This window comes from Phalacrocorax aristotelis, chromosome 2 (assembly GCF_949628215.1).
Source record: "Phalacrocorax aristotelis chromosome 2, bGulAri2.1, whole genome shotgun sequence".
Taxonomy (NCBI): domain Eukaryota; kingdom Metazoa; phylum Chordata; class Aves; order Suliformes; family Phalacrocoracidae; genus Phalacrocorax; species Phalacrocorax aristotelis.
This window is the reverse complement of record NC_134277.1, coordinates 154,006,921-154,030,932: the sequence shown is the minus strand read 5'-3', so window position 1 is coordinate 154,030,932 and position 24,012 is coordinate 154,006,921. Positions and strand designations below refer to the sequence as shown.

The 24,012-nt window shown below is 42.0% G+C and overlaps 1 protein-coding gene across 1 annotated transcript in view; it reads left to right on the top strand.

The window, feature by feature from the left end:
- The window catches only part of SNTB1 (syntrophin beta 1), a 118,408-nt gene that overhangs the window by 75,193 nt on the left and 19,203 nt on the right, over window positions 1-24,012 (top strand). The window contains exon 3 of the mRNA XM_075085700.1: window positions 2,486-2,693. Within this exon, the coding sequence (XP_074941801.1) occupies window positions 2,486-2,693 (208 nt within the window). The remainder of the gene's footprint in view (window positions 1-2,485; window positions 2,694-24,012) is intronic.

The following is a 24,012-nucleotide window of genomic DNA, read 5'->3' as shown; positions in this document are numbered from 1 at the left end:
TCAGTTCTAGATAATTTATTTTTAAATCAAAGCCTGCTACAACTCTTAACTGAAAAAGAAATGACACAAGTTGGATGCTGTTCCTTTGCAACTGAAAAAGCAGCACATTCTTCTGTGTCTTCATAGTTCTCGTTCAGTGCTTTGTTTACCACACAATACACAGTGACTTTGAAGGTGGGAGTTCCCTTATAGAAACCACAGGCTTTGTAAAGAGCGTTGTTTCACACAATCCATACGGTACATTAACATTTTTCAAAAACAGCACGACACTGCTGTGCTCTGCAAATATTTTTTCTCTTTAAAAGAAGTACTAAAAGGGGAGTTAGAGTGCTGAAGATACTGAGTGCTGCTCCTGGCTTGTTCTCTGCCTCACCTGGGTTATGCACCTTTCCACTTTCTGGGTAGTGAAACAGGGATGCTGTCACTGACCTCATTTGTAAAATGCTGTGCGCTCTCATGCCAAAAAGTGCTCTGTAAGTAATAAGCAATGTTTCACTGATTACCACAATGTACTTTGAAAATCCAAGCCTGTATAGTTTGTTTCCATTGATAGCTGATTACAGGAACAAGTTCAAACTCAAGTTCATACGGCAGTAGGAGAGCAGTGCTTCTGATGGAAAGAGAGACCAGGGTGTGGTAGCTGTGCATGATTATAATGATCATTGGACACAAATGTCTAAATCATAACTGTTGGGGAGACAGCTTTTTCTGGCAGTTCGGAAAAAATCAGAATGTGTTTGGGAACATGCCTATTTACAAACATTACTTTCTTATTCACCAGACCTGCATCATCTGACAAGGAGTTTTCCTTTCAGTACCTGAGGTTGAATTGTTGGTGCATCCTGGAGCAGCTAAATAAGAGCCTTTATTTTCAGACAGTGCTGAGTTGCAGCAGCTTTACCAAGGAAACATGTGTTATTGTATTGGCTCAGTGCTTTCTGAAAGATCAACCCACTTTTTAAGCTCTCTGAACAGTGATTTAGGACCCTGAACAGTTCAGCTGCTGAGTTTGGAAAATCATGACCTTTTCTATCTTTAGAGCAGTGTCTACATGGAGACCTCCCCTTCCCAAAATGGACAAACATGAGACCAGCGGTCCTCGCTCTCCCAGCCCCAGAGAGCTGCACAGATTGAGTTGCCCTCTATTCTGGATTCTGATCTGGTTTAACCAATTAATTAAAATGTCTTAATTGTTAGCTAAGCTCCAAATAGCAGGATTTTGTAATTGCGTAACAAATATTTGCATTACAGTACTGTCTTGAACCTCAACCTGAATAAATTCCACTGAACTAATTACTTCTCTGCTACAGAAAGGAGTTGTCATGTCTCCCAGAGACGGGGCAGCAATACACAGGACAGAAGTACGTGCTTAGGCTCAGATCCCAGGTTGAATTTGTGTGGGTAACATTCAGGGGCAGTCACTGTATGTGTATAACAAAAAAGCACAAATGTGATACAGAGCTGAGTGATGAGCAATGACCAGGGCTTGGTTTTATAGTCACTACATAAAGATAAACCAGACTATTACTTAGTGGGTTATTTAACAAATGTTCAAGTAAAAGTGGCCTACAAAACTATAAAAAGCACACAAAGCCCCACTGATGATAACTAATAATTTCACTGAGAACAGAGCTGAAATAGCTACAGCTGCCTCTCAATGCATTTTTGTTGTTGTTGTTAGCAAAGGTGTTGGCACAGGTCCCATAACCACAATGGGTAGGATTCATTTTCCTGGAACCTGTGTTTGCCTGTGGCTTTCAAACCACGGTGGTGGGGTGGAAGCTGGCAGGATGGTCTAGTAAGCATATTTTTTGGGGAAACCCATCTCTCTCCACATGACTTTGGAAAACTGTGAAAGATGCCTGCCAGCAGCAATCATACAGTTGTGGTTAGCACTTTCTTGTTGCTGCTGTTAGCAGGATCTAAATGGGGAACATTGATAACTCCTGGAGAAGGCCAGTTATACTCTGCTTCTGGTGGTGTCACTGAAACCACAACATAATCCTAAGAAACCTCCTCCATTTGGAATGAAGGTGGCTTTCATTTAGCTCTGTATGTGTAAAATAAACACATTGAGGAACTCTGGGTGTGCCATGATATCCAGCTAAAGAAGACGGCAGCTTATCCCTGGCTTCTCTGCAGTCATCTTCCATTCAGTTCTGGGTGGTTGTCGTGTCAGTGAATGTCAATGGGTGAATGTTCCTCTTGCCTTTATATTTGAAACTCGTATTGGCATGCTAGATGTGGGTTTGCATCAGCACTGGCAAATTCCCTTCTCAAGGATTTTACCATAATGCCAGTACAGACCTGGTTTCAGTTAAGATGATCCTACTCTATTCAGGTGTTGTAAAGGTAAGTTTTTAGTGCTAGGTCTTGATATTAGTGTCCTTCTTTTTAACTCATTGCTAACATTAAGCAAGGTAATAAATTCAGCTGCCTGATGGTATCTGAGTGAACATAATGTTTCCTCCCGCTGTTTTTCTAGACTTATTGAAGTTCATTCACCTGATGCCAAGCACACCGTGGTGCTCAGGAGTAAGGATTCGGCTACAGCTCAGGCCTGGTTCAATGCCATCCACTCCAGTGTCAATGAGCTCATCCCCAGAGTGATTGCAGAGGTCAGAGACCAGCTGGGTAAAACAGGGATTGCTGGAAGTCGAGAGATTAGACATCTAGGCTGGCTTGCAGAAAAGGTAATGAAAACATTCTTATTTTTATTTCTAAGCTCTCTCTTTCTCGTTGTCTTTCTGTTCCTGGATTCAGTCATGTCTGGAAGTGAGGTTCTGGGTTTTGATTTAGCTTTCCAAGACCTTTCTTTTCTTAATGTGCCAATTTTTGTGCTTTTAAGAAAGAAACCCCAAAAACTAGAAGGTCCCTTCAGTCTTTGCTTCAGTATGACAATTAGCAAAGACTTTCTTGGGAGATCAGAAGTCTCTTGATCTGTCAAATTTAGGCATGGGACGTGAGTCAAAAAAACTGACACCAGCCTCAGCCTCCCCTGCTGTCATGTCTCCTGTTCACGTATATAAGATGTCACCTTCCTACTCCCAGCCTGGGAAGTACCAGTTACTTGGTCCATCGTCCACCCCTTTGCTGTACCTGGCCGCAGGAGCTGGGCACGGTCCGGAGAAAGAGGCGGTGTCCCTGCTGCACCTGGAAGCTTGTTCTTTAATTGCAACCCTGCATTTGAGCTGATCTTTGCAGGTCAGTTGCAGTTGCAACTCTTACCCTGTGTCTTGCACAGTTTGAATCTCAAAATATTTTATGCCACAGGGTAAAGCTGGTGTTCAGTTTGAAAGTAGTTTGGGATCTATTGACCTGTGGAAAGCTGACCCAGGAATGCACAGGGATGGTATCAGTATGAGATGATCCGGTTTTAAACAGTAGTCTCAGAATTTGTTTTAGGCACTGTACCAGCTGGTAAGTGTGGATTTGCCATGGTAACAGCGTTAGGATTGTGCCTAGAAATACCTCCCCTCCAGATGTTGCCTGGGCAGCTGTTCAGAGCGTCTCTGTCTCTCCAGCTGGGGTGTGTGGGAAAATGGCCGCTATGTACGCACTGCCCTTTCAACCTATGCATCCAGCACAGGTGTGGAAAGCTGACTGCGATTGCCCTGAAAAAAAACATTTTAGCTCTATCTGGGGTTTTGTAGATGAAAATATGGGACCCACAGACACAGGTGCCATATTTCTATCTAGTGTTCTTTAAGAAGGCACGCTGTTAATTTTTAGCAAAATGTGGGTCAGTCCACACCACTTAGAGCAAGGCAACGGCTACAGAACGTTTCAGGCAGATTTTGTATGTTTTCCTGTCCCTCCCTCCAAGTTTGCAGGGTGGGGAGGATAGCACAACTCTGTGGCTTAGTGCTGTAGAAAATGTAAAAATCTGGGGCAGTAATTTGGGGTTAAAACACCAAAGCACTGGTAAGTAAATTTTAACTATTAAACTGTGCAGCTGTGGGGTCTTTAATCTTGTTTTGCCTTTTGTATACGTTTCTATAAAGTTATGAAAAGTTGAATATAAGAGGCTCTTTCTTTTGTAAAATCCTCTCCCCTGAAAGGGTAACTACTCTGTAGCAGATCATATAGACCTTATATGTAAAATATTCATGGGTCATTTTAAGCGGACACACAGCACACTCCTAGTTTATGAACTTCCTCTCCTTACCCTTAATACACAATATCCCTTCACACGTTTCTTTCTCCTCTTTTTTTTGCCTTATGGTCTGAGATCTTATTTCATGTTACTCATTATGGACCAGTTCAAGGTCCTGCTGAATTTAGTGGTGAAACTTGTGTTGCCTTTAATAGGGCCAAGCTGCAGCTCTGTGCACGTTCCAGTGTATTTGCAGTGGCTGTCATCAAGAATTAGCCTTGAGAGATTTGCCGTGACATTGTTACCCAAAAGTCAACATGTTTATTTCCACCGAACTAACCATCCAGAGCTGTGCAATAGTAACGGAGTGAGGTCAAAAGTTCCCAGCTTCTTCTCATGTTGGAGACCTGTTGAAAAGTAGAAAAAAATCACTGCATATGGTAAAAAGCAATGTGAAATTCCTTTTATTTGTTACTGGACTGTGGGCTGTAAAGCCTGGGTGAAAGAACGATAACCTGCAGGGTGGGAGAGGAAGGTATATATACTGTACATATATATGCAAACTGTGTGCATACTGTTTCAGAGGAGGTGTACAAGGCAGCTAGGTGAGGTGCTGACCACAGTGCATTTCCTAGATGCAACCCTGGTGGGGAGAGATTAAATTATGCAGGTATTCTTAGAAGCACCCCAGGGATAACAGCTTTCTTCTCCTGGCGTGAACTTCCCTACCACATACACTGCTGGTTGGTTTCTAAACATTGGAGTTTAGAAAGGGACCTTATTAGTAGTAGCCACAAAGTAAAACATATGCCTTGTCTTACTCCTAGTATTACCATTAATTTTTCTCTCTGTGATAATTTGTGGCATATCTTGCTATTTTTCCATAGACTGCAGTGGGAAGAGATCTGAACTCTGTTTTGAAAATCATCTTAGACTGTAACTTTTAAGACAGCTTATAAAAGCTGGCATTGTGTTATATTACTTACATAGCATATCCTTACAGTGAATTCTCAGCAAAATGGAACGATGCTAAGTGAGATGAATTCCTCTGCTTGTTTGGGGAATGCAAAATGTAATCCCATAGAAATTTCACTGTAATTTGCTGTGATTACTCTCTGCTTTCATTAAGCTGTTTCCTGGTTTGACATTTTTAATATGTCTCTGCTCTAAACTTAGCTCTAAACTTCAACCTTTATGATACTACAAAAATAGATTCATTAGCGGAGCCTCCCTCAGGTGGGTAACGTTAAAATAAATAGTAGGTTATCTAAGGTACAATGCAATTGCATGCTAACAGGATTCTTCCACCTTCACTGAATTTCCCTGTGAAGACAGCCCTAAATTTGTGGTCTTCAGCATGAAGCATCCATCTTGCAGGTCCACCATAAGGTCCCTGGCTGTGCCCCGGGGTGGTCAGTGAGGGTCCATCAGCAGGTAAAGCAAAGTGCTCTGCATCACTTTAAGAAAGCAAACACTCACTGTGGCATTATTATAGGGAAGGAGAAAAACAGCCAGAAGCAATCATTAAAGATGCCATATTTATTAAGGCACTAACCTTGTCCTGACCTTGACCTTACAGGAAGGATTTCTAAAGCCAGCCAAGGATTAAGGAGTTATATTAGTCACCAGCATCCTAAAACTTTTCTGTAACTAAGAGAAATGTCAAGTACCAGTTTGAAGTGTGAAGTCTCCCCATCACCTTTTCTTTCTTGTCTTTTCACTTCAGCAAGACCTCTGTGATTAACAAGCGTCCTAAGCAGGAGGGAACAGCTACATGTGGGTTTTAATCTTACCACATCTTTCCTTTTTTAATGCTCCTTGTAAAGATACTTCTAGTGACCAAAGACAAAAAAAGAAGTTAGTAATGTCATCCTAACTGAGGAGCTTTTCCATATGTGTGCTAATTGCTCCTCTTCTTTCCAGGAATCCTATCAATCCTTGCAGAAATGTCTTTTCTGCCTCCCCTTTTCCCCACTTTTTATAGTTCTGCACATCCTGTGGCTTATAGAGAAGCTGAAACAGGCATCACTGTTTTTCTCCTCACGCTTATCCACCTACCATTGGGTTCCTTCATGAGGAGCAAATTCGGCTCTTGCACTGCAGAGCTAAAACACTGAGGAAACGGTAGTTTATTTTATTGCTTTGTAACGTCTGTTCCAATAGACCAAGATATCGTTGGCAAAAGCTTTATCTACATTTTTGCCTCTTGAATGCAAACACAAAAAGGTGTTCTGGCAAAAGTGGTTTTGCAAAGGTAGCTTTTGCCAGTTCAGCAGGCAAAGACACAAGCAAAAGCATGGCTTGTTTTAGGGGCAGCTGAAGCTGTAGCCAGGCACCAACTTGTAGCTTGGTCAGTTAAAAAAAACAACCTAAATGAATCCCCGAGCTCTGCATCTCTCCCTCTCCTCACTGTGCCAGTGACACTTTAAATGTAGGCTTGGAGGAAAAAAAAGCACTTTTGCAGCCGGAGACCATTCTCCTTTCAGAACGTCGAATGTCTTACAGGCAGTGCGCTTTTTAAAATGGTCTCAAGGATCCTTTGAGAAACTTAAAAATAGGAGTTGCTGCAAGTTGTCTTTTAGAATGTTAATATTTGAAGCTGCAGAAAAAGTGCCCGTATGGGCTTCCCTCACTAAATCTTAACCCCAGAGCTTGGTTCCTGTTCACATCTCTCTGCCTGTGCAGGGCAAGTGTTTTGCTGCTCCCACAGATCTGGTGTGGGGATCAGAGGGGAGAAAACGCCTGATATGGGAGAGGTAATAGCCAAAGCAGTGCCATGAATCGGAGTTGTTTTTTAGCTCCTGACACTATCTCCAGAATTAAAAGTGTGTTAATACACTATAGGCTGTTCAGTCTCCTCAAACCCTAGATAACTGTATCATAGTGTTAGAGCTGAAGTGCGAGGCATGTCACCGCCAAGTGATCTTCTTCGGTATCAAGCCATATATTGCAGTATTATATTTATCTTCCTGCTCTCGCTCTAATTCGGAGGAGGGAGTGATAACAGTAAGATTGTGAGCCATGCAAGCTCACCCAACAAGGTTTAGACAAATGACATGGGAGTTGAGGTTTTTTTTTCCCCAGTATGAAATGGAAGTATGCTCTCTGGTTAGCAAAACAAGCAGAGAGCAACACAGCCATGTTGTGATTCTTAAAATGCCTTTGCATGAGAAAACCGCTAACCTATCACATAGTTAAAACATTTTGCCTTTATTTAACATTGTGAATATCTGATTTTTAACCACCTTTTTGTGAAGCACAGCAGCCAGTAGGCAGCATTTTAAAAACCCTGGCATGGCCGTGTCCGTGGTTGGGACTGTGGCTGTCCCCCTTAGCTCTCCCAGCTCTTCCATCGTGGTGGTGGCAGTGCTTGTCTGACCCTGAGCCAGATCATATAGTTACACTGGTAGAAAATTCATTACTTTTGGTGGGGTAGCATTGGCTTTCTGCAGGTTTTATGACAAATGCAAATCCCAGTGCAAGAGAAGTAGTGAGAGCCTGTGGCAGAGGGCAGGGACTGGGAAACAGGGCTGCCACCCTAGGCAGTGTATACCTCTTCCTCTGGGCTAGCTGCCTCGTCAGGCTGCACAGACTGAACCAGCAGCATGCTCAGGAATAAAACTTGGGTTGTACTAATCCCCCGGTCTCTGTTCAGGCCCTGGAAAGTAACTGTGTGTGTTTAGGCTGAAACTGAAGTGAGTTTTGGGTCTTAAACCCCAGTGCAAATCAACATATGGTTTAACCAGATAAATAACCTGCTAGAGACATAGGCGTTTGCTAAGAAAACTATTACTCAGATGCCTAATTTCTTTGCAAGGAAATTACATTCCTGTAGTGTGGTGTCCTTTGCAATTTCTGGTCTCTACAGGGTTTTTTGTCCTTTTTGTTCAGTCTCTGTTTTCTTTACTACTTATCCAGGCATGTTTGGAAATGCTACACATCTATAATGCCCAGTAAGGAGAGCAAGGGAATTTGGTCCTGGCCTCCTGTTTTGAGTGGTTAAAGAAGGACCCAATTTCTCATATTGACAATGTACAGCTGGTGATAATCTTAAAATTAATCTGATCTTTTGGAGATCACATATACCTCCAATTGGAAAATCTTCTGTGTGTCCTAAATTAGAAATTGTACTTTTAAATCCCAGCTAATTGCTTGCTGTGAAGCACTTAACAACCAAATGAAGAGTCTGCTTTTGCCTTGTGTCACTTAACCTTGCAGCTTCTTAATTCTGGAACTTACTTGTTTGCTTTGTAAAACACCACAACAGAGCGCTTAATTACATTAACAGTCTTCATTATCTGGGATAACTATCAGCTTGTTCTGAGGAAAGACGTAAACCTGAAATAGCACGAAGAGTAATTTCCTCTCCCAGCTTCAGCAAGGTTCCTCCACAGGCCACTTTTATCAGCTGTAACCTCGTTCTCTTGTTGCTTTAGGTGCATTCGGTAAACAGATATGTTAAGGAAAACTTGGGCTGAAAACAGCCATTCCATTCACTATACTGTTTTAAAGACTTTGCCAGTCTTTATCTGTAACACACGTGCTATTTTTCACCATGCCAATGAGAGCTGAGCAAATTAGATGTCTAAGTCAGGCAGAAGTGCTCAGCACAAGGGGATTGGAAAGAAGAGTAAGTTTAAATAAACCATGAAAATTTTTAGAAATATGATGGTAAATGGAAGGCATGAAGGACCTGAGCTTGAAAGTCTATACTTCTGCAGTACATTTTGGTTGTTACAGTGAAGAAAAACCCCTCTATCCAATAATTACAAAGCACAGTTAAACAGTGAGCGAGCACTGTTGTGCCTGCAGTAGCTTTTAGGTGTTAAATTATTCTTGCAGAAATTGATTTGAAGTGTAAGCTGGGACCCTGCATGTCCCCTCGCCTTTCCCACAAAGGTTGCATTAGTTCTGGCTGTATCCCAGCAGAGGTAATCACACCCTGCCTGCCCTCCCTTGGTTTTGATCTAACAGTCCTAAAAGCTTACGTAAGTTTTTCCATAAAATGCAGCATATTGCTGTCACTGTTCTTATGAACCCCAGGAAAAATGAGAAAGTTCCTTTTTAATGTCATCCCGCCGTGAAGTTTTATTTAACTTCTCCCTTCCTGCATCAGGAGGAATTGTAAGCCCAGAGAGGTGACTTCTGCTCTGGCAGCTGTGCATGTGCAGGCAAGGGACGACATGGAGCACAGGTGGCATCCACGTGGTGGCCTGTGGCTCTGCTGAGTGAGGGACCTCTGCAGATGTCCTGCCGACAAACCCAGAGCAGGGTTTGAGAGGGGAAATGATGGGCTGTAGCTCAGAAGGAGGAGAGGATGCCGAAAGGAAACGGAGGCTGTTGGGTTCACTGCCTCCCCCAGGGTATGGGAGCTGTTTCTCTCGCTTCCTCCAACGTGGTGGGGTGGTGGGCCACTTTGCATGGTGTGGTTGCCATGGCATGGATGCTTAACTCTTTCTTCTACATAACCCAAATCTGAGCTGCTGCTTGGCTGGGCTGGATTTTGCTGGACAAGAGACTTTCTAGGTTTTGGTAGATGAGGTAGATTGGTAGATTTTCTTCCTAGATCTTGCTAAATTTTCAGGACATTGGGCCTCTTCATCTTTTGCCTTGGCACCTGCAGTTAGATCTGTCCAAAGCCCCTTTTGGACACCACCTCCCCTCAAGCACATGCTGGGTCAGCTCACCTTTTGGGGCTTTGCAGGTTTGAAAGCCCATGTTTGAACATATTTGAAGGCAAGTTCAGTTGGAAAAAAGGAGCTGGAAAGATACAGGTAGGATGTGAAGGAAGGCTCTGATCCCCTTTCAGAAACCTGATCTTTCAGAAGCAAGTGAAAGGCCTCCTTTTTTCTCTCAGCCTCTGACAGTAAATATTGCAAGAAAAATAGTGAAGGAATTGGAGACAGTGATGCTCCTTGTTTTTCCAATGCAATTTAAATGCAACATGAGTCTCTTTAATAAACACAAGGTGCATAAGGAAGCATAGACCTCTACTGAACCTGTATCCAGCGCTGCTGCCAGTGGGGAGTGGAGGATACCCTTCCCAATTATTTTAAGCACTTTAGTGCCAAAATGGCTGGTCTCCTTCTGCCCCAGTGTGTTTCTGCCTCCTTCCATTCGTGCAAGTAGGGTGTCGGCAGTGGTGGGGTAGGAAACGGGAGCCCCTGTTCTTGCCCAGCTGTGGGATGCAGGGTGGGAGAAAGATAACCTGCAGACCGGCACGTGGGTTGGGGAAGGTGTGGAGCTCATCCTGGCCATTTAGAGTTATGTAGGGTGGGGAGGCTGGTATTAAGGCAGGGCTTTGGGGCAAACTTGGCTGAAACAAAGAGCAAGGCAAATGCAGACTGAGCAATAGCAAAGCCCTGAGCATCTCCCCTATCAACTGTGCTGACCCAAGCAGTGCTGTGGACACCCATCTCACCGTCCACCCCTTAGATCCCTTTTCAGTTTTACAGGACGAACAGATTTATTCTCACATTCCCAGGGCTGATCTACCCTGATTACACATGGCTATGATGCGATGGCCGCTGAGAAAGACAGTGTTTTGCAAGAGCTATGCCCTTGCATGGTGTCTGTTTGCTCATTTGTCTGCGTTTTTCTGCTTGCTGGCTGCATGTAAGAAGTTTGAAAGGAAAGGGATTGTCTATCTTAGAAAATCCAATATTTTCCAAACATTAAGTTCCTGCTGAGCTGCATTTTCTCTGCTCAAAGTTACCTTGTTCTCATTTGCTGGTTTTGTCTCCTGAAGTTAAAAATCACCTTCAGGGGAATGGAGGGGCCCATTAGGGGTGCATTGACGCTCAGGATCTGCCCAGTATGAATTCCTCTCACCTTGGTCATTGCGGGTTTTTTTCTAGCAAACGATACTCCCATTTCAACTTTTTGATGAATGGCATGAATAAATAGATTAGAAAGCAGCAGAATAGGCCATAAAAAACCCCTCTTCTCTCTGTCCTGCAGCCTTTCTCCCCCCAGGACCCTGAGCTGATCCCCATGGAGAAAAGGCCTGGCAAAAGCAGAGCCATTCCTAGTAAAAATGCCCTAAATTAGAGGAAAACATTTATTTTCTTCCCCTGTCTTTTTGCATAGTGTTGCCCCATCCTGCTCACGTACTCAGCTGCCATCAGAGGTGTGTTGCCTCTACCCACAAGTGCTTTTAGGCCAGATGAGCTGGTTAATGTTTGAGGGGTGTTGCAGACAAGCACAGTATCACTGCTGGTAGAATCAGAAGCAATATATGCCTTGTATCCTGTTTTGCCAAAGAACCATTAACAAAGAAAAATGAACAGGTTTTCTAAAAATACCTTGAGAAGAAGCTGTGTTCTGTGTTGGAAAGAGGGATTGACATTTAGAAGAATAGGAGAGTTTAAAAAAAACAGTGGAGAGGGAAAAGTTATATGTGTTATAATTTTCAGTATGGCAAGACACTTACTCAGCGCAGACTCTACAAATCCAGTCTAATTTTAATCCTCAACCTCTGTTTATGTAATAGATTCCTAAGGCTATTAACGCCAGCCTTTTACCTTATTATCGTATCCTGTAAAAATAAAATTATATCCATAATCCCATGACAGCCCTTACAAAAATGTGCCGTTAAACAATTAACATCGCAACACAGCAGCTCTGGAGACTGCAGGGAAGTATTTCTTGTACAGCCTAATCGTTGTATCAATACCGTTTTCAACACCCTTGGTTACTGAGGAAGAAAGAACATGATGATACTGTATGTAAAATAGCATATTCTGAAGTACTGATTTCAGGGCCTGACTGTGGCAAGAGTGCTTGAGTTATGAGTGAAATCCTCATAAGAACTGTACTTGGAACAAATCCATGGTTGAAAAGGTTTCTTGTATCGTTCCTCTCCTCTCTCCCACTCTTAAACTAGTGTCTGTTTTATTTTAGATATTTTAAGATGGGAAGTGTTTTGACACTGGAGTTTTAACTAAAAGAAATAATAGTACTGATAAAAAAAAAAAAATCCTTTTATTCCCTTCCCCCAGATCCTTCAGTTCTGAAGATTTATTTCTGCCTGCAGAGTTATCCTCTCTGTTTAACTGGACAGTAATTGATAGTGTGCATCAAGATAATTAGTCTAGTGAGTCTCCTAAACCCCAAGCCCCACAGCTACCCTTAAGCTCCACATTGTCTTTACTGTAATGTAAATAAAAGCTTTAGGAAAGGACTGGGAAAAAAGAGTTGGTAGCAAGGGAGCCTCCTTGCCCTCTCTAAGGGGTTTCCTCTTCTCATTTTTAATGAGGCCCATATTAGTTGTCATTTGTACCTTCCCTGATGAATAGTTTGGAAGAAAAGCTTTCTCTGTGCACAGCAAAATTTGTGCCAAGTTGCTGACCTTTGCTTTAGGTGAGATCTCATTTGAGTCTCGGTCCCAAGCCCAAACATATTGTTGGATCAATCATGTTGATTTTTGGCTTTGATAGTAATGCGCAGCTAATGAGTTGTACGGTGTACACATTAACCTCAGACCTGGCAGCGCTAATGCCAGGCACGTAGCAAAATCGTGCTGGGGCTGCAGAAAAGGCATACAGTGCGGGCATCTTAATATAAGGAGACAATTAAAAACAGTAGAGCAGTATCACAGGTTCACTGCTTGTGGGATGTAGGATTTAATCAAAGCAGGAAAAACAAACTGTCTTCTGTCTCTTCAGAAAAAAATAAATCTCAGCACCATAAAGGTGCTTTATGAACTGTGAAATAGAGAGGAAAGCCTGAATGTTTAAACAGTAAGATAATGATTTTACTACCAAAAGGGAATCCACTTTGGGGAACAGCCGTTGAATAACAGTAGATTTAACCTTGTCAGAGATTACCATCTAATGATTATCACAGCACTGCAAAGATTTTGGGAACACTGCTATATTTTTTTTATTAGTAGGTAGCTTATTTAGCAATACTTCAGCAAAGTTCTCTTGTCCTCACAAGTAAAATTCCTAAGACCATTTGTTGAATTACCACAAACAGCCAGCATCACTGGTTTTAAAAGCAGCTGTTTCTGATCACTTCCAGAAGTAACACTTCCCTTGAAGATCCAGATTTTAATCTCATTTTACAACTGTAAATCTAGTGAGAGGCAGTATTTTGCTAGTCGTCCCTATGGAGAGATGGACAAAAATCCCAAAATGCACAATATCCTTTTCCTGGCTGTTTTCCTCACTTGAAGGATTAGGAAGGAAGGAAGAGTTGCACAATGACTACATAAGAAAGCAACATTTCCAGTTTTAATGTAAGCCCTAAACAAACAGCTGCAGGGGACAGAGAAATAGACAGAATAAATGTGATTTCTACAGGTCACACAGTTTTATGTCCTCCTCTGTGCAATGAAAACTGATCAATAAGGCTGAAAGACCATTACTGCTTCAAACAGAAAATCTAGTGAAATCAAATGGAAAAACTCAAAGTACACAGAGATGCAATCTTTGGTGTTCACATTAGGCTTTGGATGCAAGACAGGAAAAACAGCCTGAAAGGGACAGGGTGATATGGGAGGTCAGTGGGTAGAAGAATAGAGAACAGGATCTTCCAGAAGAGCAAAGTTCTCTAGACGTATGAGAAACTGCCCCATCCTTACACCATTCCAGGTAGAGTTCCCCATACGTGCAGCATTACCAAGGCCTGCAGAGGGTGGACATGAAAGTAATGAAGTGACTTCACACTCACGTGAGGCACTGGGGACTTATCCTGTCAGACGTGCCACAGGGGAGGAGGAATTAGGTATTGTTGTATCACACCTGACCTCGTGGCAGAACATGTTGGAATGACATGGGATGTTTTCCAGCACTAGCACAGCACACAGAAATAACGCAATTTCAACAGAGATGTGGCACACCATCCTTAGTAATAACCACACAATAGGATCCAGGGAAAATTCTGTAGTCATTTTAGAGCTGCTCTTGCTGAAATGTCCCATGGAATCACCTTTTTTTTCTAGTCTAATAGTGATGTTAAGTATTTTTCTCTTCTAACAGGTTAATCTCTTTTCAGAAAAGTCAGACAGTGACAGTAGAGTGACAGATGTAACAAGTGCTAGAAGATAAACTTATTGGAGATAGGGATCAGAAGAGTCAGAAGTTGCAAAAAAATGGTAGCACTTAGATGGCATGCTGTTATGAAGAATGAGCCATCTTGTCAGCAACTTCAGTAACTTCAGCAAAAGCACACCCATTCTTACCAGCTCCAACTGCAAGACTGTTGAGGACCATCTCAGAGATCTAGATGGATACCCTGGAACTTTTTTTTTAAGTACAGGGATTTCCACCCCCTCCTTTGGAAGTGCAGATCGGTTTTGTACAGTGCGCATGTTCAATAGTCAAGGTACAAAAAGTGGCTCTGGAGCCAAAGTGGCTGTTTCTTTGGGTGTACAACAGAAGGAGACTCTGTGTGGGGGTTCGGACCTGCTGCTCCCAAAAAAGTGACCTTGCTGTTGAAGACAAATGGACCTACCAAGGGTTTTCTCAGATGTTATTTGGATTCCCTGAGTTTCAGGTGCTCTACAGTAAGAGTAGCCCTGCTGGAAGGAAGCACCTGGGTTTTAATCACTAGACACTAACGAGTGTTAGCTGCAGTGAAGATTCCTGAAACTGTGTGAACACATCGTGTTATTGTTGGGACTTTTTTTATTTATACATTTCTGCTGAGCAGATGCTGCTGTGCAAACATTGATTTGTTGATCTTGTGCTGAAAATAGCTGCAGACTGTGGCCATGGCCAGAGTAGGCTGCTGATGTGTAGCTGCTTTTTTGTGCTTCATACTGGAAATGTCAGTGATGTTTATGGAAATGGTTCGAAAAAGTTCACTTTGAGGAGAAGCCTGCTATGGAATAGAAGCTTACTGATTTGTTTATGGAATGAGAAGCTTGTACATCATTATGAAAAGGAGTGTTTTATGGTGTTGTCTCTGGCCTCAGCTTATCCCATGAGACTTTCTGCAGGACCCTTTGGGGGGAATACATTAAAACTTTAGGTTTAAACACACACATGCGCTCATTCCACTTAAAAGTGCTTATTATTGCTATGTTCTTTGGATCCCTAAATCATAGGGTTAAAGAATACAGTAACATTCTCCCACCTAAAATTTCAAAACAGAGGTTTAAATCTACATGTCCAAAACTGCAGGAGATGTTAACAAGGCAAAGGTAACTGGAAGAGATGGAAGAAGCTGGAGGTATTGCAAAGAGGAGCAGCATGGAGAGGGATTGCACAGCTGCACGGGGTAGCGTGAGAACCTTTTACGTGATGTTTTTGTCTTGAGGCCTCCTGCTTTTGTGGGTTTTGGGAAAGCTGGTTACTGAGGACAAGCTGACTTACTGTTGGGTTCCTGCTTTGTTGTTGCAAGAGTTTGAAATGAGGAAGAGAACAGCACTGATTCTGGTGGTGATTGTTGTGGTTAATAACATAACCACATTAATTACATTAATAATTATGTTAATTACCACATTAATTACATTAATAATTATGTTAGTGTGAGAGGTCCTAGGGACTAGCCAAACCTGTTATGCCATGGTGCGAGATTGCAACATAAACAGTACCAATAGGAGCAGACCCTGCTCCAAACTCTAACCATCTGAGTAGGCAAGGTAGAAGAAGGAGGAAACATGGAACCACACACCAGACATTGTGTCTCTGCTGTGATTTTTGTTCCCGTGGGACATAAGCCAAATGGATGCTGCAGAAAGACAAATAGAGCCTGGGAGAAGGGAGGAGTGGGACAGCACTGGAAGAGACGGAGATGAAGCTGAGCTATGGGAGACTGTGGGAAGGTGGCAGTGGAAGGAGCAGCTCACTGATGAGCTGCAGAGACCATTGGGTGCAGACAGGTGTACAAATTGTTGAGTGGGCTGAAAGGTGTTGAAATATTTCCTATTGGCAAGAATAAGACCAGCGTTCTCTGAACCTTTCATAACCCTATAAGATTTATCCTTCACAGCTGCAAGGAGACCTCAAAGAGAGGAATTTTAGTTTCTCTGTCTTCTTTCACTTCATATTGGACAGAGGGGCTGTTTGCACTTATCAAAGGTCATGTACATCATCAGTTTCCATTAGCCTGGATATGTCAAGTAAAACTTCACTCTCTAGCCCCTTCAAATAACTTGAAACAGCTGCTTGGATATTTGCAAGCACAAGCAGAAGGAATGGGTTGTGGTTATAGGATCGCATCCAAACGAGTGAACAATTCTGTAAAACCGTTACGAGGAGCCAACCACTAACTGGTAACGGTTACACACCTGTAGCCCCGCATGGACCTGCAAAGGGGTTCAGAGTTTTGGAAACAACAGTGTTGCAGGCTGCTCTGCTGAAAAATGAAATAGAGGAAAATTGGTCTCAGAGGTAACAGACCACAGACTGAGACTGCTTTTCTACTAGGAAAGTGAGTAGCCACCATGTTGTCTTGTGTCAGCCCCGGGGGTTATCTGTTTAGTGCCCAGGATTCAGCAGCAGGTTATGAAGGTTATGTGCACATGTGGATAACAGCAAAGGAAGTTTGCTGCCAATCTCCTCTTTCCCTTCTCCTTCTATCACTCTGCAGTTCTCCTCTGGCATTCCCCATCACTGATTGCCTCTTCCACTGATTTTAGCTGGCTTATCTGAGAATGCATGCTGTCTGAGGACATACTTTTGAATAAACGGTGCTTTTACAGGGGTGTTGGTTATATGCATGAAAATGTGGTAATAGCTAGCCTGATTTCCATCTGGCATAAATTAGGAGTAAATCCATTGATGTCAGTAGAATTGAACGGATATAAATATAAGTGAAGTCACGTCCTATATTTTTAAGGTTAAGCCTAGAAAATGCTGTAACTTACTCTCCCCCCCTCACTTTCTTTTCTCTTTCAAGCCCTGCCACAAATATGAATGTCTTAATTGGGATTTAGTCTATTTCTGGCGAGTTTAATCAAAGATCTGTCAGTAAAGAATTTTATGAGATGCAGAGGTGAAGCCCTGCTGACCCACTACCTATCTTTAGAAAATCTCACTAGCTGTTGGTTCTGAAAAACCTCAGCAGCAGTTGTCCTTTTTTCCCTTGGTCAGTTATGTCAAGCAGCGTATGTGTAGCTATGTTTAGTTCTGGGCGCAAACATGAGGCAGAAATGGAAGCTTTTTGGCAAGCAAAGAACATGATTTTCAGTTCATTCGTACAGAATGGTGTTAATTAATAGATTGTTTTCTGACAAATAGTTAATTGTGGCTGACTGTTTTCCATGTGGCTAAGGAAATAAAAAAGCCAATGAGGACATGGTATTTAAAAATCCAGAAATTTTGGTATGAAACTGCTGGTATGATGTCCAACCCAATCCCATTTGCTATACTTCTAAAATGGGTTATGTGAATATTAGCATATGACAATGTTAATGAAGTACATGCTTTCCAATTTTCTTTTTGCAGTTCTGTCCTGGTGTTGCTCTACTGAGTTATTTCAGATTTTTTATACCAGTGTGTGTAAGATGTTTAGGCCAGTACAAACTACAGGAGAAATCTCAATGAAAAGACAAATATTTATCTTCATAGTAGGAATAACCCAGTAAGAAATAATTTGTAAAATTTCCCAGTCACTTCAGTGCAAATACATTTCTAACACCAAGGGTAGAATTAGGTATAGTCACTTGGTAATATTCATATGTCTTTTCCTCTTGGGGCTTTCACTTTCTTGTAGCTGCAGAAGTAATAGCAGCTCTACACTGCTCATGTTACCCTCATTCTTACTATCAGTGGCTGGCACTTGCTGGTGGGGATGATTTATTAGCCTGCAGCAGGAAAGAATCTTCCATTGATGAAATCAGTTGATTCATGAGGTCATGTATCTCTCATGCCAAAAATCATTTCTCTTTAGATATGTGATATGTTTGTCAAAGGATGCAAAAGTCTAATGCTGTTATCAGGAAGTTATTTTATTAAATTATGTATTTCAGGGATAATTCTTAAATCAGAAACGTTAGTTTCCCATCCTGGTCTCAGGAGGATAACCTGTAGCATGCAATCTGCTTCTGCTGGCTTTGGAAATTAACTTTATTTCTCCCAAGTTTTTCTTCTAGAGGAATTGTCTTATTCTAGAGGATATGTCTATTCCTCTTCTAGAGGAATGTTCAGCTCTCAACAGAATTGTCCTATGAGTAGTTAAATGCTGTGATTATTGCAAAAATATGAAACACTGAGAATTAGAACCAGATAAAGAGCATTAGCCTTCAAAATTGCATAGCTTACAGCATGTAATTTGCTGATATTTGTAGGATCTGGGTCTGTAGATTGATGGCCCTAATTGTGTATCTTTTAGTAATCTAGATGAAATAACATGGCACAGCACTAAATCCATTTGTCCTGTGTGGCTAATTTAAAGCTCAGCGTAGATAACTGCCAAGTAGAAGGTTCTTTATGTTTGTCTTCCTCATGTGGCTCTGTTGAATATTCATAGTTTCTATTAACACATGCCCTTCAATATTTGCTATGTTTTTGTCATAGCTAGTACATTAGTTAAAAGAGTTGTTGCCATAATCCCCTCGGCTGTGATCTTGTTAGATTTTGTAATACAAGCAGTATCATGTCTGGGAAAGTGATGCCTCTTGAGAAGTGGCAGCTCACATCCTGACCAGAGGTCCAAACCTCATAGCTTGAATATTTTTACTTCAGGGATATTTCTTCTACTACCATCTCCTGAAATAATAAAGAGGTTTTATGAAAGCTGAGCTCTCATTTTTATTGTAGGTTCCTAGCCACAGAGAAAAGCTTGAAACTATGGAATGTCAGCAAAGCAAAAAGGCTTGATGGACCAGCTTGGTATTTTAAATACCAAGCAAACCTCAGACAATTTTCAAGCCCCCATTTGACATCCCCAAGGGAGCTTTGGCTGGCTAGAGTTGGTAATACTGGTTTCCTGTTAAAGCTGCCTTGTCATTTATCTTTGCAATGTTAGGGATGTGTGTGTGTTACTTCATGTGCAGATAGGTAGTGGTGACAGCTGTCCAGCAAATCACAGGACCAGTGACAAACTGCAGTTATCCTCTAGCTCTGAACTTTCTCTCTGCATTCTTCCCACTTACCCTTTTCCTCTGTGACCATCACTCTCCTGAATTACTTTGGCAGGGTTAGAATAATGATCATCTTAAAAAAACATTTACCTAAAACCAAATTTGAGTTTTCTATTAGTCCTCCAAGCATGTAATGATACCTGCTGTCACACTACCCCCAGCACTACAATGGCATATGCTCCAGCATTGGCAACAATTTCCTAATGGTGAAACTGGCCAAGAACAAGTAGCTGGGGATTTTAATCAGGGAAGGTTTTATAGAACAGACTAGAGAAATCTTGGGAGCAAAGTCTGTCCTTTCCTGAGCAGAAGTGGAACGAGTTGATCTTCAAGTCTTCTTCAACCCTCTTTCTATGACCCTAAGAGTTCACGTTTCTGAACCAGTGACTGTCTTAAGCCTTCTTGGAAGGCAGAAGAAGGATATTCTCAGCTTTTCAGTGGGGCAGGTGGCACTTTTTGATTAGATCCTATTTGTCTTCTTTCCCCATTCCTTAGAAAACTAACAAATCCCAAAACAAACAGAGCTCTCTAAAAGGGAAAAGATGTTAAAATTCAACTTTGTCCTGGTTAAGGAGTGAAGGAAAGTGAATTGGATATTAAATGGAATAATCGTTCATTTCCTACCTTTACTGGCAGTCTGGGATCCACAGCAATACTGAGATCTACCCAATGAGACCTACCGGATGAAGCTGATGAAGCATAACATATAGAAGCATAACATATAGATTTTATCAGTGTTTTTTTGAAGATAATACATTTTTGTGCCAGGCGTGTAGTGAATTCACTCATTTGCTTGAGGTCATCAGTATTACTGAATATTGATCAATGACACAATAGACTGAAATGACAGTATTCTGGACTGTCCTTGAGACAACACAATAGCAATGACAAAGAAACATCTTGTTCTCTCTCTATTGCTCCCCTACTATTTTTTCTTCCAGCACTTGTGATTTATAATGACCCTTGAGTAAAGTAGTCAAATCTGTCAGTCTTGAAGAGGTACCTGTCATGATGGGCCATCATTTCTGAGACTGAATATTTGGAAAGACAGTGTGATAGAGAAAGGCACAGAACATATTCTGGGACAGATTTCAGTCACTGTAGTTTTTAATGTAGACATTGATGATTACCTGTCCCTCACTAAACAGACACTGTAATAATTTCAAATGGCATTTTACATGTTTGAGCCATCATTAAAAACCACAAGCTGCTTTTAAAGAAAAACTCCACCTCCAGCATTCATGTTTGATTGGGTGCTGTTGACAAGTGTTCTTGAGCTGATGATTAGAAATCCATGCACTTTTACTGAATTGAAAGATGAGATGTGTGTATCTCTTGAGGTAATGGTATTATCGCTCATTTATCCTGATCCGTTACCCACTTGATCAGCTGAAGTCAGATTCAGTTATAAATTTTGGACTCTTTAGAGACAGTGAGTTGAAACTATGGTGTCTTTACATTGATTCTGCTCCTGTACAATTACCATTATACTCCACTGATGATGATGAACTCCTTCATAAAATGCTTCATCTTGGTTTGAACAGAAAACTGCTCACAGCAAAACTCCAGCATTTAGCAACCTGTAGGGCACAGCAGAGAATAGTAGTTCCTCTTGGTATCCTGGAGCACACCTGGGGGAAATTAATTTTTTCCCCACCACTGAGTAATAGTATCCATTTGTGAGCAGTTGCACAGGAGGTGTGGTAGAGCTTCCAAAGCTCCCCTTCTCTTTTCTCTCCTCTTACTCAAAGCCATTCACAGGTATGATCCCTTTTCTCCTGGGGCTAAACCTGGTGTGCAAAATGGCTCCATGAACTGAAGAGGAAGGTACAAGACCATGCCATGGTCCTTAATGTTTCCTAGGGCAAGCCTGTCTTACTGGAGGAAGGCGACCACTCCATTTTAAAGGGAAGTTCAGTGTTTTTCCCTCAGTACTAGGATTATTGTGCTTTAAGGTCCAGTGTTTATTTTGGAGGCAGCACAGCTGCTTGGCTTTCCCAGAACTGAGCTCTGTCTTAGAAGTACAACTCATCCCACATTTTAATTCTGCAATTTTTATTTAAGTATTTATTAAACCTTAGGCAGTTGCTGTCACCAACCTTTCTGTGATATATTCATAAGTTGTGTTTCAGAAAGCAACTGTACAGCCACCCTCACTTGCAGTCTGAAGAGCCCAGACATTCCATAGATAAGCTACGTGTACTCAAAATGCTTGAACACACAAGAGATGCAACAGTGTCTGCTAATAGCATCTTCGCTTTTGTCCTGAATATGTGGTGTGAGCATGCTGGAAGAGAGACTGCTGAGTGCAACAGAGGTGGTGGTAGGTCATGAAGGTCCGTAGTTGTGATTGCCTCCACTTTTGCACAGGTTTTTGCCTTTGTATAGTAGCTTTGTGCTCACCTCCACACTTCAGACTTTCCGTTCATTTGTTCAATCAGTATAACTGATTAGAAAAGCCCTAAGTTAATGGTCGTTCCTTCCCATTTCTCCTCCTTCACCTGTGCCTCTTATAAGTAATACTTAAAATGTGACTGCTTCCAGCACAGGTTTGTTCCCAGGCAAACTGGCTTTGAAGGTCAGTTGAACTGTGGCTGGCCTGTCCACTATCTCTTGATCAGCCGCAGTTGCCAGTGCCAGCTGGGCTGTTCTGACCTTCCCCTGACTCCTTCCCCTGCCTGCCTCACCTTCTGTCTCTGTCCTTGTGACTTACAGCTTGGGCAGGTCTTCCTTGCCACAGCCCTTGAGTGATGAAATGACCTCTTCCCTTGCCTGCTCTCCCTGGCAATTTCTGAGTAGCAATAAAAAGGGAAGAAAAAAATAAAAGATAGCAAAGTGCCATTTTTTCTGCAGAAATCATTTAGCTCAACACTATATCTTTTCAGGAGTGGACCTTTGCTGTTTGCAAAGCCTTGCTGTCATAAATTACCACTACTTAATTTCAGTCAGTGTTCCCATGGTCTGAAGAAGCTGCTATAGAAGAAAATGTGTTTTACTCAGAAAGAATCAGAATACTTCTTAAAACACAGTAGAGTTCCTTCCACCTTCTCTAAGATGAAAAGCAATCGGTGTCTTTAACAAATGGTGTGGGGCATTTAACATTCCCTTTGCTCTCTGAGTGTTTGTTCTTCCCTGGAAAGTTTCCTGACATTATCAGAAAGTTAGAGTCTCCTGTTTCACTGCAAAAGAGCTCTTACTTATGGACCTTCAAATCTCAACTTCAGACAGAGCAAAATGCTGCCGGGTTACGGTAGAGGTTTCTAAAATAGATGAATTTCCATTTTTCCCTCTTTTTTGTGTCCCCTGGAGTTGTATTTCTATGTATTTAGTTAACCTATTTCAGTGGACCCATGGAGCAGGAGGAGAAAAGAGAACACATCAGGATTTTAAACTTTTCTCATGCAGTTGTGAAACATATTTTTACTTAAGGCATGTTATACAGATGTACACATGAATTTTATGAGATGCTGGGTTTTCCACTCCATTACATTCCTTATCTTTTGCAAGGAATCTACTGCAAAGGAAATTCAGAGTGTTAAACTCTCCCAAGTCAGAAGGATCAAAGATACAATTTTATACAGCTCTAAATGATTCAGGGTAGAAGGTAACTACAAATCATCCTGCAAACCCTTAAGCTGCAATAACCATTTCATGTGACTACTGCATTCATATTGATGCAACATTCACACAAAACATATGCATTAAAAACTACATGTGTATGGAATAATTACGAACTTTAACTCAGGGGCAACCTAAATGATGGCTTTTTGATCCAAATCCAGATCTGGTCAGATCCAAATCTGACTAGACCAGCTTGCTTAGGGCCTTCCCCAGTCGTGTCGTGAATATCTCGATGGGTGGACATTTCACAGTCTGTTCCAGTGTTTGACCACCATGACATAATGAAAAAGTTTCTCTGAGTATCAGGTCAGAATGTCCCTTGTTTCCACTTGCAGGTATTGAATCCCATCCCGTCACTGTGCACCTCCAAGAAGAATTTGGCTTTGTCTTCTCTGTAGCATGGGAAACCTGCAGCCCTCTAGGCTTGTTTCCCAAAGGCCCAAGTCTAAAACCTAAAAAGTAATTAGAAGAACTCCAGTTGACTTCTCCGAGCTCTGGAGCAAAGCTCCGCTACAAAACTGGGATTGGACTTCCTCGTTCGGCTTGTAGGAAAGGTCTCAGATCACCTGCCATTCTTGTGTTGGCCTGATAATAGGACTAAGGTGCTTCTGTTGACATTTTGAGCTATTTGGATAGGAGCCAAAGCTGTTTGAAAATCTTAAGTCCAGAGAGTCAGGACATCGGCTTGAGCCTATTGCAGTGCTGAGACAACTGACTGTGTTACTTTTGACAAAAGTTGACTTGTGTCTTGTCATTTTAAAGGCTATTTAGAAGAAGTTCAGACTTGAACAGACATGCCTTGAGAATGGGTGTCCTGTCCATACTCAGCAGTGCCTGTTACTCTAGCTATCAGTGTATCCCCGGGCTTTGCTCAGGATAGTGCAAGGGTTGAATCAGCGTGGTACCTGCTGTGGTTCCCACCTGACCTGGGTGGCTCTGGCTGCTGCAGAGCAGCAGCACCATGGCCAGGCGTGTGCATCACTCACTCACTGCTCGCTGCTCACAGGAGGCAATATTGTACCCTTGGGGGAATTTTTGTATGTGCACTGACTGTTATCCAGATCTGATAGTGGCACAAGCCACATTTGAGCCATCACTGAGCTCGAAGAGACAGAAGAACAAAAACAGACACATTTTCATTAGCTTTTTTTTTCCTAAAGAACGTGCACATTATTTCCTGTTTAAAACTACAAAGTTTAGCTGCAAAACACATCTCATCTGTGTGTGGCGTGGGAGGTGTTGATATCCCCTGCCTACGGCT